The sequence below is a fragment of the Acromyrmex echinatior genome, chromosome 1, assembly GCF_024713525.1.
Source record: "Acromyrmex echinatior isolate Ae372 chromosome 1, ASM2471352v2, whole genome shotgun sequence".
Classification (NCBI taxonomy): domain Eukaryota; kingdom Metazoa; phylum Arthropoda; class Insecta; order Hymenoptera; family Formicidae; genus Acromyrmex; species Acromyrmex echinatior.
This window is the reverse complement of record NC_141852.1, coordinates 25,460,388-25,472,681: the sequence shown is the minus strand read 5'-3', so window position 1 is coordinate 25,472,681 and position 12,294 is coordinate 25,460,388. Positions and strand designations below refer to the sequence as shown.

Genomic DNA, 12,294 nt, shown 5'->3' with positions numbered 1-12,294 from the left:
AGAAGAGTTTACGATAAAATCGGGAAATTTCTTTAGAGAACAAGGGGATTGCTTAAACGAGAGAAGGAACGATGAGGTCCTCGGGACTTTGCCTTTCGAAGGGGTCGGTTCTTTATGGCTCTCTTCTTTATGGCGAGTATCGTCGAAAAACGTTATGAACGAGGCAGGATGATAATGGTAATCAATTCTTCTCGATTCTACTTTAATCGTCGATCACTGACTTTTTCCACTCTTGATTCCTATGACCTTGCCTCTCACCCCTTGCCTTTCTCCTGGTAATCGAAGAAACTCGCGAGGCACGTTTCACTATGGTGCGATTATGCCGCCTCTTTGGACTTTATGAAGCAATTACCGCGGCACTAATTAGAGTAGGAACGCCGGTTTGGCAGGACTGCTTCATTTTTGTCCAGGATGTAATGAGTGACAGAGGCGAACCACTCGCGAACCATTCATCGAACGAACAATGCTTCCGTTCCTGTGTAATTTCTCTTTCGCTCCATTAAATTATGCGTCTCGTCTTACTCAATTTACGTCAATTAGGCAAGTTTGATCTTACGCATCGATCAATAAATTAAGGAAGGGTGCACTGGAAAGAGTCTGATTATATTAATTGGAATTCTGATTGAAAATAACAAATCAGAATTTTCTCTCTATTATATCTATTATAATTCTATTTAAAGTAACCAGAATTTTAATTGATTTGAATTTTTTGATTCGTCCATTTTTAATCAAAAATTTTTCTCAGTGTGCGAATCTTGATTTTCACAAGAAATATTTTCCTTAATTTAATTTATTTAATTGGTATTATGCTTTTTCGTAAATACACATTACAATCTAAAATGTATTAAAATTATTAAAAGGTAAATTTTTTGGGGAAGCAAAAACGATTTATTATAAAACAAGAGAATTAGTGTACAAGATCAGTGTACATTCTTTGTTACATTAAGATTAAATTATTAAAGATTCAGTTTTGATTTTGATGTTCATCTGAACTATAATTAATATCAGAATTTTCTTTCCTTTTTTTTTCTTTTTCTTTGCGATTAACGTTCTAAGTATATCAAAAGTTATCCATTAATTTCATAACATAATTGACACTGATTCGCTGAATGGTCAATGACTAATTTTTAACTAAACCTATAGAATTTAAATGTTTGCGGTATGGTGAATTTTTGTTTTACTTTCTATTGTTTTACAATAAATTGTTTTTGCTTCCCCAAAAAATTTACTTTTTAATAATTTTAATACACTTTAGATTGTTATTAAAGTTTTTTTTATATTATAATTTCCGTTTTTTATATTATAGTTTTTTATATTATAGTTTTATATTATAGTTTTTTTATATTATAGTTTAATAGGTGGAGATGGCTGACTGAAATGAATTAGTTTGAAAGAAAAAAATTTTTTTTGTGATGTACAACATCATACTGTCTCTGAGGATAGCTCAAAAATGATCTGAAACATGTAAATGGATTAATTATTAATAAAGTTGTTTTGTTAACCGTTTGCACAAGAATTACCGTGCTTGACTTCTATTGTTATATCCAACCATTGTGTATCATTAAGAAGTTTTTAGGAATTAATTTAGGCCTAAAAGAAGATAAAAAAAATTATTCTTTGACACAGAATAAATGGACGTGATAGGAAAAAATACCTTAGTTATTTTTATTAAAAAAGAATATGTATTTGGAAATTTTGTTTAAATAGAACTTTACTGTAAATCTGATATAAGCCTGCCTCTTCATCTTCATCTTTATCTTTTTATTCATACGCGTTGCAAATCTCAATTTTGACGTCCCACGATGAAGCTTTGCGCGACGAAGGAAACCACTGACGAGCGTGTCACGGACGCATTATTGAGTCGGCTTCGCGAATGGAGAGCGAAACGAGGACGTTATATTACTTGTAAATACGAACCTTGAGGAAAGCACATTAAATACAGCCAGAGGAAACCTCTAAAAATGACAGAATACAATTGCTGTTCTATAATCCTGTCTAGAACGCGCTGTGTCGCACTGTTACTTTTATTTTGATCAAATGTCCATATTTAAAATCTCAATGAGCGATATAGATGTAAGTTTTACTTAAAAAATTGTTTAAGATTCTTCGCTGTGATATGATTATTGAAATAGATGTCTTCAAGATAATTTATCGATTGCGAGTGTCTTTAAGTCGATACTCTCTATGCCATATATGAAAAAAAAAACGTTGAAGCATCTGCTATTAAATGTTCACATCCGTTTTCTCACTCGTCAGCTGCCTTTTTTTCATATTTCGTGACTTTTCCATGGTCGACCACACCTCCACCATCGGTACGGCAAGGTACGGAGACTCCCGTTCTTTTTATGTACGAAACCTTTAATTTGGCACGTGTTGCACTCTTGGCTATTGTTGCCATGATTGTCGGGTTGGCCTGACTGTCTTCCTTCGCATCGTCGCCGATCTTTCGCGTGGCATAAGTGGAATATATGGTGATAATACGCGGTTCTCGGATATGCATGGCACGCGCGTTCTTCAGTGTTGCTTTTCGCCTATCTCGAGTCGTTACTCGTTAAACGCTAAATATTATAATATCGCGAGAAAGAGCATTCCGCCGCCGTTGTCGAACGTCGTAAATACTATTAATGTAATCGAGAATTGATTTTCTCCGATCCTTGTTTGGTATTCATAGAGAAAAAGTAGTTTGTCACATTATTCCCTGTGCCTATGAATACTAAAGATATTGGCTTAAGAGAATTTTCTAGTGAATTCGTAAGAACTGTGATCACACGCAATAAACAATATATATCTTTTTAGAGAGATAAATATCTGTTAAAAATATAATTATATTTTATAATTATAAATATTTTAAATATAATTTTAAAAAAGAAATTTATATATATATATATATATATATATATATAAAATAAATCACAAAATTAAATGTAATATGGAAATAATAATTTTCATAAAATCTGAATTAATTTTAAATCAAATAAATTAATGTTTTTATTTATCGTTTAACATCGTTGGAGTAAATTACATCGAATTATGTGGATATTGATAACATTAATCGTATTGATGTTTGACGATATGTACACACTGAGTGCACCATATGCAATATAAATATTAAGCAATACATTGAGTCGTCCAATTATCAAATAAGCATGATTATTATTGAAAAGAGAATGTCTTACAAAGTAATTGTGAATCGTATGCCTGAATATTACCTCTGAAAGATGCTTGTTATTATTGCTACATGCATGTGTCAGTCAGGAAAAGTGGGGGTGGCGGGTCGCTTTGATCCTCTCTCGCGCGATTTACTTGTGCCTTAATATCAAAATTTCATCGCCTTACAGGAGCTGAAGGAGAGCTTCAATTACGGCCTCTTCTGCCCGCCGGTGAATGGAAAAGCCGGAAAATTCCTGGACGAGGAACGCCGTCTCGGCGATTATCCTTTCAATGGACCCGTCGGGTATCTGGAGGTAAGAAATTGCATTCTCTTCCTTTTATTTCTTGTTAAGTCATTCTTTCTAATCTGCGATTGTTCGCGTATAGTCCAAGAATCGATCGTGCTAATTCCATTTATTATTGTAATTGGGAGGGAAGACAATGTCAATATGTTTATTTCAGTCGGACGATTACAGTCGGTTTTAGTAACGTGTGGTAGTGAGTGTACGGCAAAGGCTTCCCGTTTTAGTAACGGAAGGGTTAAGTAACTTCCTCGCGTGCGCATTAAAGCTGTCAGCAGACCCACTTCACGCCTGATAGGATCTAATTACGTTTCTAAGCTAAATAACGAGAGAAGACAGGAATATTCTTTAACATATGCGCGACACTTAAAATATGTCAGAATTGAAGATGATATTTGACATAAAAAAAGAATCTAATTATAAAAAATTGGGATCTAGAATTATCTTCTTAAATAAGATTTATTTTATTATTCGAATAGGAAAAATAGGATGTGGCAATACATTTGTAAATGACATTTGCACTTTTTCACAAGCCTTTATTGGTTCGAATTTTTGTTGTAAGTCAATTTTAAAAAGATGATGACTCAAAAAGGTGAAATTTTTGATGATATCTTCAATTTCAAATTAAAGACCCGCAAAACTATAACCGTTTTCATAATGTATAACGAAAAAGAGAGGTTGCGGAAGTACGTATAATGTAATTAATCATCGCGATGATCCTCGCTATCCTCGCTATACATAAATCACTCGGTGGTCGCGGTGCGACGAATCCGCGCGCGCGCGCGCGCGCGCGCTCTTGCACAGCTCGACCGGTGATGACTTGAAACGGGGATTTGCGAAAAACAAATAATCCGGTCCCGGGTTAACGAGATCTGGATCCTATCCCGCGGTTTTCTTACGTAATCGGTGCTAGTTCTCATCACCATCCACCTCGTCGAGTTCCCTGCGTCGTCGTTGTAGTTATCTTCTTCTTTTCCTTCTTCTTCTTTTTCTTCTTCTTCAGTCGATCCCGATCGGTTCCACCGTGCCAGCTGCACGTCCCCGCTTCGTCGCGGGAGATTCACTTTCAGGGACGGCTGACTCATACAGCTTCTTTGAACCATCTTTAAGCCGCATTCACCTCGCACGAGTTACAAATTACATGGGGCCCGTCGGCGAAAAACTCACATTTAACTAACGCCTGTCAGCAGGATCCCCACTGGACAACAATGGGCCCTGTGCTTTCGAAAACCATAAGTCTGTGGATATGTCGCAAAGATCTGTCTTAACAATAATACCTTTACAGCGGGACTGCATTCTCTTCGTAAACATAGGTGTTGCGGGTTCTTTAAGGTATTACGTTTCATCAAGATTTGCTTGCTATTATTTAATTAACAATAGCGTTGCTGGTCATTATCTTGACAAACCGTCGCAAGATTTATAATACAATAATCACTTCTTAGTACGCAATAAATTTATTAAAATTAATAAATTAATAAATTTTTCAAAATTGGAAATTAATAAAGTAGATTAAATGAGTGACAAGAAAAAGAGAAGAAGAAAAGACGAAATAATTTTATTTTATTTTTGCATTTCTCAATGGGGAAGCGATAATTATTTCGGGAAGATCTTTATCGAATAAGATATACGGTTACGACCGGGACATTGTTACATACTATATTGGTTGAATACTAATTGAACTTTACATTCAATTCGCCGGTATTTCGCCGTAATATATTAGCCTCGTGTCAATAAAGTTTTTTTATTATAATAATCGATCCCTACTGCCAATTTCAATCTCGTTTTCGTCACGAAAATCGGAGGAAGTTAATTTCAGGGCCGCTTCGATTTATGCCACTTCCTTTGATAACCTGACGATCCATCATTTTGCACGAGTTACGTATTATTGAACAATTGGAGCGGGACGTGGATAAGAAGCCACTTTGGCAAATCATGAATCCGATGAAAAATTAAAAATTGACTACGTGTGCTCGGCGGTGGCTGTCAGCTGAGCGCCAGGGAATAATTAATTATCAATAGAGAAAGAGAGAGAGAGAGAGAGTTACCTCGGGCAAGTTCGTCATACGCAACATTGAGGAATCTATTCAAGATCAGCATGAATTATGTGTTCTTTCTCGATTTCATCTCGTGAATATACTTCGCCGGTTCGGTGTAAAAACTTACTTTGCTGCTTCACCGTGGTTGCTTTTTTTTATCCACCTGACATATTCGCTTCCTGTCGCTTCTTGGTAGAGTGAACAAACTCTTCTGGTGAAATTTCGTAGGCAAGATAGGAACGCGCATCGCTCAATTCTCATTTTTCACCCTCAAATCTCGCTCGATATTCGCTCTGTGTCAGTATCAAAGTTGGGATAAGCGGTACCGTTAGGTCGAGCTGCTGTTCAGCGCGTCCGTCCGCATTCATAACGCGATAAAACCGGCTGATGACAGCGCGATGCACTTACGCATCCGGCGTTACTGTACGCATTGGCACAGTGGTCTTTATCTTGCTATTATTGGTCGCATTCAATGCGGCCACGCGGTCGCGTCGAAAAGAAGTGGCGCGATAGATGATGAGATGTGATTCTTCGCGACACCGTTTTCACAATGCTGTTCCAATTGTATTATTCGTGATTAAACAAAAAACAAGTTGCTTTTTTTTATAAATCGAATCAAACATAGGTACTATAAAGTAGGATACTTTAGCCCAAATTTCGCTAACACCGAGACGGTATAAGTCGTGATTTCGGGTATGCGTTATGTCTGGACATTATTAAATTTATGTCAGAATTACCCCGATTTTGAAAAGTATTCCATTTTACGGTATATTAATATTACTTAAAAAATTGTAAGAAATTTTAGAAAATTAAACAAATGAAATTGTAAGAGAAATAAGAGAACCGTATTTTCCTATTAATTTTCAGAGAATTCAACAAAAATTTTATTTCGGCATATATAGAAATATATAATGTAGGAAGAAAGAGTAAATCCATTCCGAGTTCCATTTTCCTAAAGGCATAGTTGTACTTTACACCTTATGTCACATCCGGTTTATTGCGTATTCATCGATAACAGAGAAATACGCGTGAACGTATTCATAGTAGATTGTAAGAAAGTAATTATAACCGTCCAAGTGAGACGATCTGGCGATGAGATACATTCACGCGATAGCCATGCGCAGTGTTCTCCCTCGCGATGTATTTACATAAGTACTACTAGGAGCTACTGCTGGTCTATACCGTGACAAATTGCACGCGACGAATAGTCGGATAGCGAAATATCCGGGTATCTTACTATCGACAGGTATTACGGTTTTATTTGATCCGCTGCATTATCGCGTGTAATATAGAAATAATTAATTCGCGTCAAGCAGGGTGCAATAAATTTCACGCTTTTACATCGATGAGACGGAAAGTGACACATTGTTAATAGCCATTCTAACAGCAACGGATCGCGTGTTTAGAAAGTATAAGTTATATCACTGCCAAATCAATTTCAGCTTAAATATAAGAGGCGAGTTTACAAGATGCTGCATTTGGATGAGAAACAGCTCAAGGCTATGCACACTAGGACGAATTTACGAAGGTTATTGGATTATGTGCAAAGCAGTCAGGTCGAGAAGATCGCGAAAATGTGCAGCAAGGGGCTGGATCCTAATTTCCATTGTCAGGAAACAGGAGGTAATTCACATGCACAATTGCGAGAAAATTACAAAGTGACTTAGGAGTGATAGAGCGATTTCTACCAATTCCATCTCAACGAGACATGCAAATATTTATCTTGAGATGATTATTATGTAATCGTTTTATTGGATTATTATTTTATCAAACTGAAAGTAAGTTGTAATATTTATATTTTATCATACAGATAATAGTATATATACAAAATTACAGAATTAATTAAAATTAATTAGAATTAATATTTCATGTATTTTATTTTATACGAAAAATATCGCAAACTCATTAAAACAATCATTAAAAATTTTCTCGATTCCAGAGACGCCTTTGACCTTGGCAACGACCTTGAAAAAACCATCCAAGGTTATAATTGCATTGGTCAATGGCGGTGCTCTCTTGGACTATCGAACGAAAGAGGGCTTGACAGCGATGCACCGTGCTGTTGAACGGAACAGTTTGGAGGCGGTGAAGACGCTTCTGGAACTGGGTGCTAGTCCAAATTACAAGGATACCAAGGGCTTGACGCCGCTTTATTACAGTGTCATTTACAAGACCGATCCGATGCTCTGCGAGACGTTGCTTCACGATCATGCGACGATAGGAGCTCAGGATCTTCAGGGCTGGCAGGAAGTTCATCAGGTTGTGCTTCTTTCTGTAGATTTTTATTGGATAACAAATGGAGTTTTATATCGATATACTAAAGATAAAAGAGTATAGGAAGAGTCATATTTCTTACGAACATTCTTATATATAATTCAATGAATTTTTGATAAGATTTGATAACATTTCGTTTAATCTTTTTATTACATTAATAAGATTTCAACGTAACGCATACTTTGTGATAATTTTTTTATTAACAACTAGATTAGAAATCTTATCTTTTAACGAGATTAATAATTTTTTCGTAAGACTAATTTCTCGTAAAGCGAGACCATTGCCATTACGAGTTCATTCATAATTTCTCGCATAAGAAAAAGTGCTCGAATGAGAACGCGCTGGCAACGAGTTAGCAAAGAATGCGGCTTGAATTCCATTGAACGATTTCCGCGCCTAATACGCGCCTACTCTGTCGTATGCCTGCAGGCATGTCGCAACAATCTGGTGCAGCATCTGGACCACCTGCTTTTCTACGGCGCTGACATGAACGCGCGCAACGCGTCCGGTAACACGCCGTTGCACGTGTGTGCGGTGAATAACACGGACGCCTCGTGCATACGTCAGCTACTCTTCAGGGGCGCGCAGAAGGACGCGCTCAACTACGCGAACCAAACACCGTACCAAGTCGCCGTGATCGCGGGCAACATGGAGCTCGCCGAAGTCATCAAGAACTATCAATCGGAGGAAGTTGGTGAGTTACGAACGTAATCGCACGAAATGTAAAAAAAAATCATCGTTCTTCCGCGATGAGTAGGAGAAGCGAGGAATGCGGGGGCGCGAATATCCGGACGCAGAAAACTTGCTTGTAGAGGTCGAGGCATGATGCTGCAAGAATAAACAGACAAGACAGACGTTGACGATCTCTTCTTACCTTTCTACCCCCCCCCCCCCGTCCATTCGCGTTCTTGCTTCTCTTTCTATCTCTCTTTTTCTCTTGAACATTGTTCCGTCAGCTCGTTGCTCGCGCAAGGATGATAACGCCGAGCGGTGATCGTCCTTCCGGGATCACAAATGGGACGAACGGGCTTAGAAGACGGATAACCGTAATCTTGTTACTCGACAAGATTTTTCCATATTCAATCGCCACACCCGCGAAAACTATCAGCGTGGCTATTTGATTCCAATCCCCTCTTCAGGAACGTGTACCGTTTATTAGATAAGTTAAAACTCTGCGACGAACTCATGACGGGTCTGGGGAATTTTTCTAATATAATCCGATACTATTTTCGATACAATCTCTGCGATCGGTTCGATAATTGAAATGGTTTCGGAACCTTGAGAATAGTTAATTATCGTGATGTCGTTGCCGTGATTATTGACGATATCGTGTATTTTGAGGCCGATATCTACGATATCTAATATCTGCAATTAGTTTGTTGAAATAAAGTAGTATATGGCCGCGATTGTGCGACGATAAGGTTCACAAATGTTATCTGATAAGAAACGAGATCGTGGTCTACAAAACATATATGTTTTTGTGTGGCATTATTATAGTCGAGCATGGCATGAGCATGTGCACGCTGCTTTTCCTGTAATATAGAGGTAGGCATCAGCAGGTAGTTTCTCTCGTATTGTATTGTAGTTACTTAGAGGGTGCTTCTGGAATTTTGTATATTACACGCGAGATGAGCGTTGTGAGCGTGACGTATGTGTGTCAATGTACCTCTATCTACCTGTGTCTGTGCTGTGTGATGAGTAACGTAAAGATATAATCATTTGTCATGGGATTTTTGGTGGTGATGGTCGTGTATAACGTCGAGTACATTTGTGATATCGAAGAAGTAACGACACTACCTCTTGATAGATTGCTTTCCAGTAACTAATGGTACTGTATTTTTGGTTCACTGTCGAATGAATCAGTGTTGCCGGATCGGAAAAGCTCGTATCTTCCTTATAACCGACAAGTGTCAAATTTTAAATAAATAATGTTTTTAATAAATAATTTTCTGACTTTATAATTAACTAATAAATTAATTGATTAAAATTGTCAAATTTTGGATTAGAATATTTTGTTGCATTTTAAAGAAGATATTTTATTACATTTGTTTCCGAGTTATTTATATTTTACTAAATTTTGTTTAAAAACGTTCGGCAATATGCAAATCGAACGTATTTTTACGTTGTATGGAACATGATGACGCGTTGAATTGTAGATTTTTTTTCTGGCAGCATTGAATTTGCAAAAATGTCTTGACTAGTAATGTTTGGTAGTTCGAGATACGTTGTGAATCGACGTGGTCCCCGCGAGTCGTCGGAGTTTTCAAAGCCTACAAGGAACCTGAAGAAACACATTTCCGACGACTTGACGATGGCGATGTCGATCGTCTGTGCACATGACGTATTCCGACGAAATTTACCCGTAATCTCGAGCACATTGTATCGCACAAAACGGATACAACAGAACGGGGATGGAGTCGTCGTTATCCTTGCGTGTGCTTTCTACAGCTTTTCCGTCTGTACAGGGTAGCCCGGAATTGATGAAAGCATTAACGTTATTCAAGTTTTACTTTATCTTAATTTTACTTAAATCTCAAATAAAAATTCTATTAAAATAAAGTGCGCTCTGGGTTAGCTTAATGATATTGCAGTGATATATGTTTTCGTTACTCTTTAAAGTTAAATGCCCGAATGATTTTTCAATTTAGCTTATACTTTGAAAATGATTAGTACGTGGATATTTTCGCCGACAACTTCATAAGACGTAACATCGTCTACTTTTCTTTTGTTGGCTCCGAGACGCCCTGTACATGTCGGTACTAAAACGACGAGTGCAATATCTGGTTATCCGGGGTTACCCGGGGAGAAGCCAATAACCATCATCGTCGCCATCACGAAATAACATTGTGCGTGCGCGCGTGTATGCGTGCGTGCTTATGTATGCGACACGGCGACCGCTTGTAAGATTGCTTTGCAAAAATCCCGCACAATGATCTTCCGTGTCGGAACACCGGAAGATCGATAGTGGAGAATGGAGTCTTCGGAGCTCTTGCTGTAACTCTTCGTTTTAACAAACATAATGTATCGCGCAACTAACACTCGCATATCGATTAAACGCGGATAAATTAACGACGCATAAATGCTGTCGCGATACTTAACGCACTCGCTGATTAAGTAATTTGTTCGATATCTGTTTTGTTCACGAAATATTGTCCTCATCGTGTAACGCGCAGCTCTTTATAAACGTATAACTTATCCTCTTAACCCTAGACAGTACAAGCGGTATTTATATATGATTTCGTTATTTATGATTTCAGAACTTTAAGATGACATGATGTGCTATTAGATCATCAGGTTTTAAAAAAGAAATTTGATGAACCTTGACAAAATACGATAAGATACGAAATTAGATTAGTATAGAAATGATTATGTATGGAATATATTTGATTGGAATCGAGAAAAGTTTTTAACTGTTTAGGGTTCAGCATTTCTAGCTCGCGTTCTTTCCGAACGATCGTAATCCAAATGCAATATTAATCGCTCGATATGATTTTCATGTTTCGCCCCTGAAGACTCGTGTCGACGCTCGTCTGAGAAGACGGCAGAATACATTGCCCGCGCCTTTTCTCTTGTAAGGCTAAGTAATCTTTTCTTTACTTAACCTTGCAACCCTTGCGATTTTCCAGTACCATTTAAAGGACCGCCACGCTACAACCCGAAACGACGCTCGGTGGCCTTCAGTGGCACTTCTTCAATGATGACGACGAGCTGCTCAGCGAGCAATTTGGGCACCCTCACCAGGATACCATCCACCGAACAGCACGCGATGATGTCTAGCACCGGTGGTAGTACCACTGGTACCCTTACCAGAACCATCTCAGTGGAACAGTACTCGAGTATCACGCGAGTACCTTCCGCCGAGCAATACGCTACCACCGCAGCAGTGACCGTGAGTCTTAACCGAGTACCGTCCACGGAACAACCGTATCCACCACCTCCGTCGTCTGGCATACTTGTTCGGGTCGCGTCTGAGGAGAAATACGCGCCGCCTGGTGCTATGCTTAACAGAGCCTCATCCGGCGAGCGATACGATGCCACCCTGATCAGAGTACCGTCCTCCGAGCAATACCCGACCACTAATACGCTGATCAGAGTACCGTCCACGGAGCAGTACCCAACCGCCGCGGTGGGCCTGACCAGAGTACCGTCCACGGAACAATATCCCTCCACCGGTGGTGGGATCACGATCGTCGGTCAGACGACCGAATCGAGCCACCATGGAAGCCTCGGCAGAGTACCGTCCGTAGAATCGAGCAGAAACGATTTACCGAGAATACCGTCCGAACAGAACGGCCACCGACTGACGTCGGAGTACCAGAGTCCAAATTCCTTGAGAGATCCTAACGTGAGGTAAGCATAGACAAGAAAATCGTGCGCGAGCGCCGCCGATCGCTGGACAAAACGCGATAAAATCGCGTGATTAAAGCGAAAGCGGACATGTGGGAGGGAAGAAAAGAAACTCTTCTCCTCTCCCGGGGAGATTCATCAGAATTCGACAAAGATAATTCTCGCTTCGAGTTCGGTCGACACTC

General features: G+C 38.8%; 1 protein-coding gene across 7 annotated transcripts in view; it reads left to right on the top strand.

Moving 5' to 3' along the window:
* Nucleotides 1-12,294, top strand: part of Prosap (SH3 and multiple ankyrin repeat domains prosap) — a 124,376-nt gene that overhangs the window by 102,521 nt on the left and 9,561 nt on the right. For 5 of the 7 annotated variants that reach the window (XM_011052875.2, XM_087413027.1, XM_087413024.1 and 2 more), the window contains 5 exons: nucleotides 3,339-3,464; nucleotides 6,931-7,111; nucleotides 7,428-7,747; nucleotides 8,192-8,456; nucleotides 11,389-12,112. In XM_011052875.2, the coding sequence (XP_011051177.2) occupies nucleotides 3,339-3,464; nucleotides 6,931-7,111; nucleotides 7,428-7,747; nucleotides 8,192-8,456; nucleotides 11,389-12,112 (1,616 nt within the window). The remainder of the gene's footprint in view (nucleotides 1-3,338; nucleotides 3,465-6,930; nucleotides 7,112-7,427; nucleotides 7,748-8,191; nucleotides 8,457-11,388; nucleotides 12,113-12,294) is intronic. The other 2 variants (XM_011052878.2, XM_087413029.1) reach the window with 1 other exon arrangement.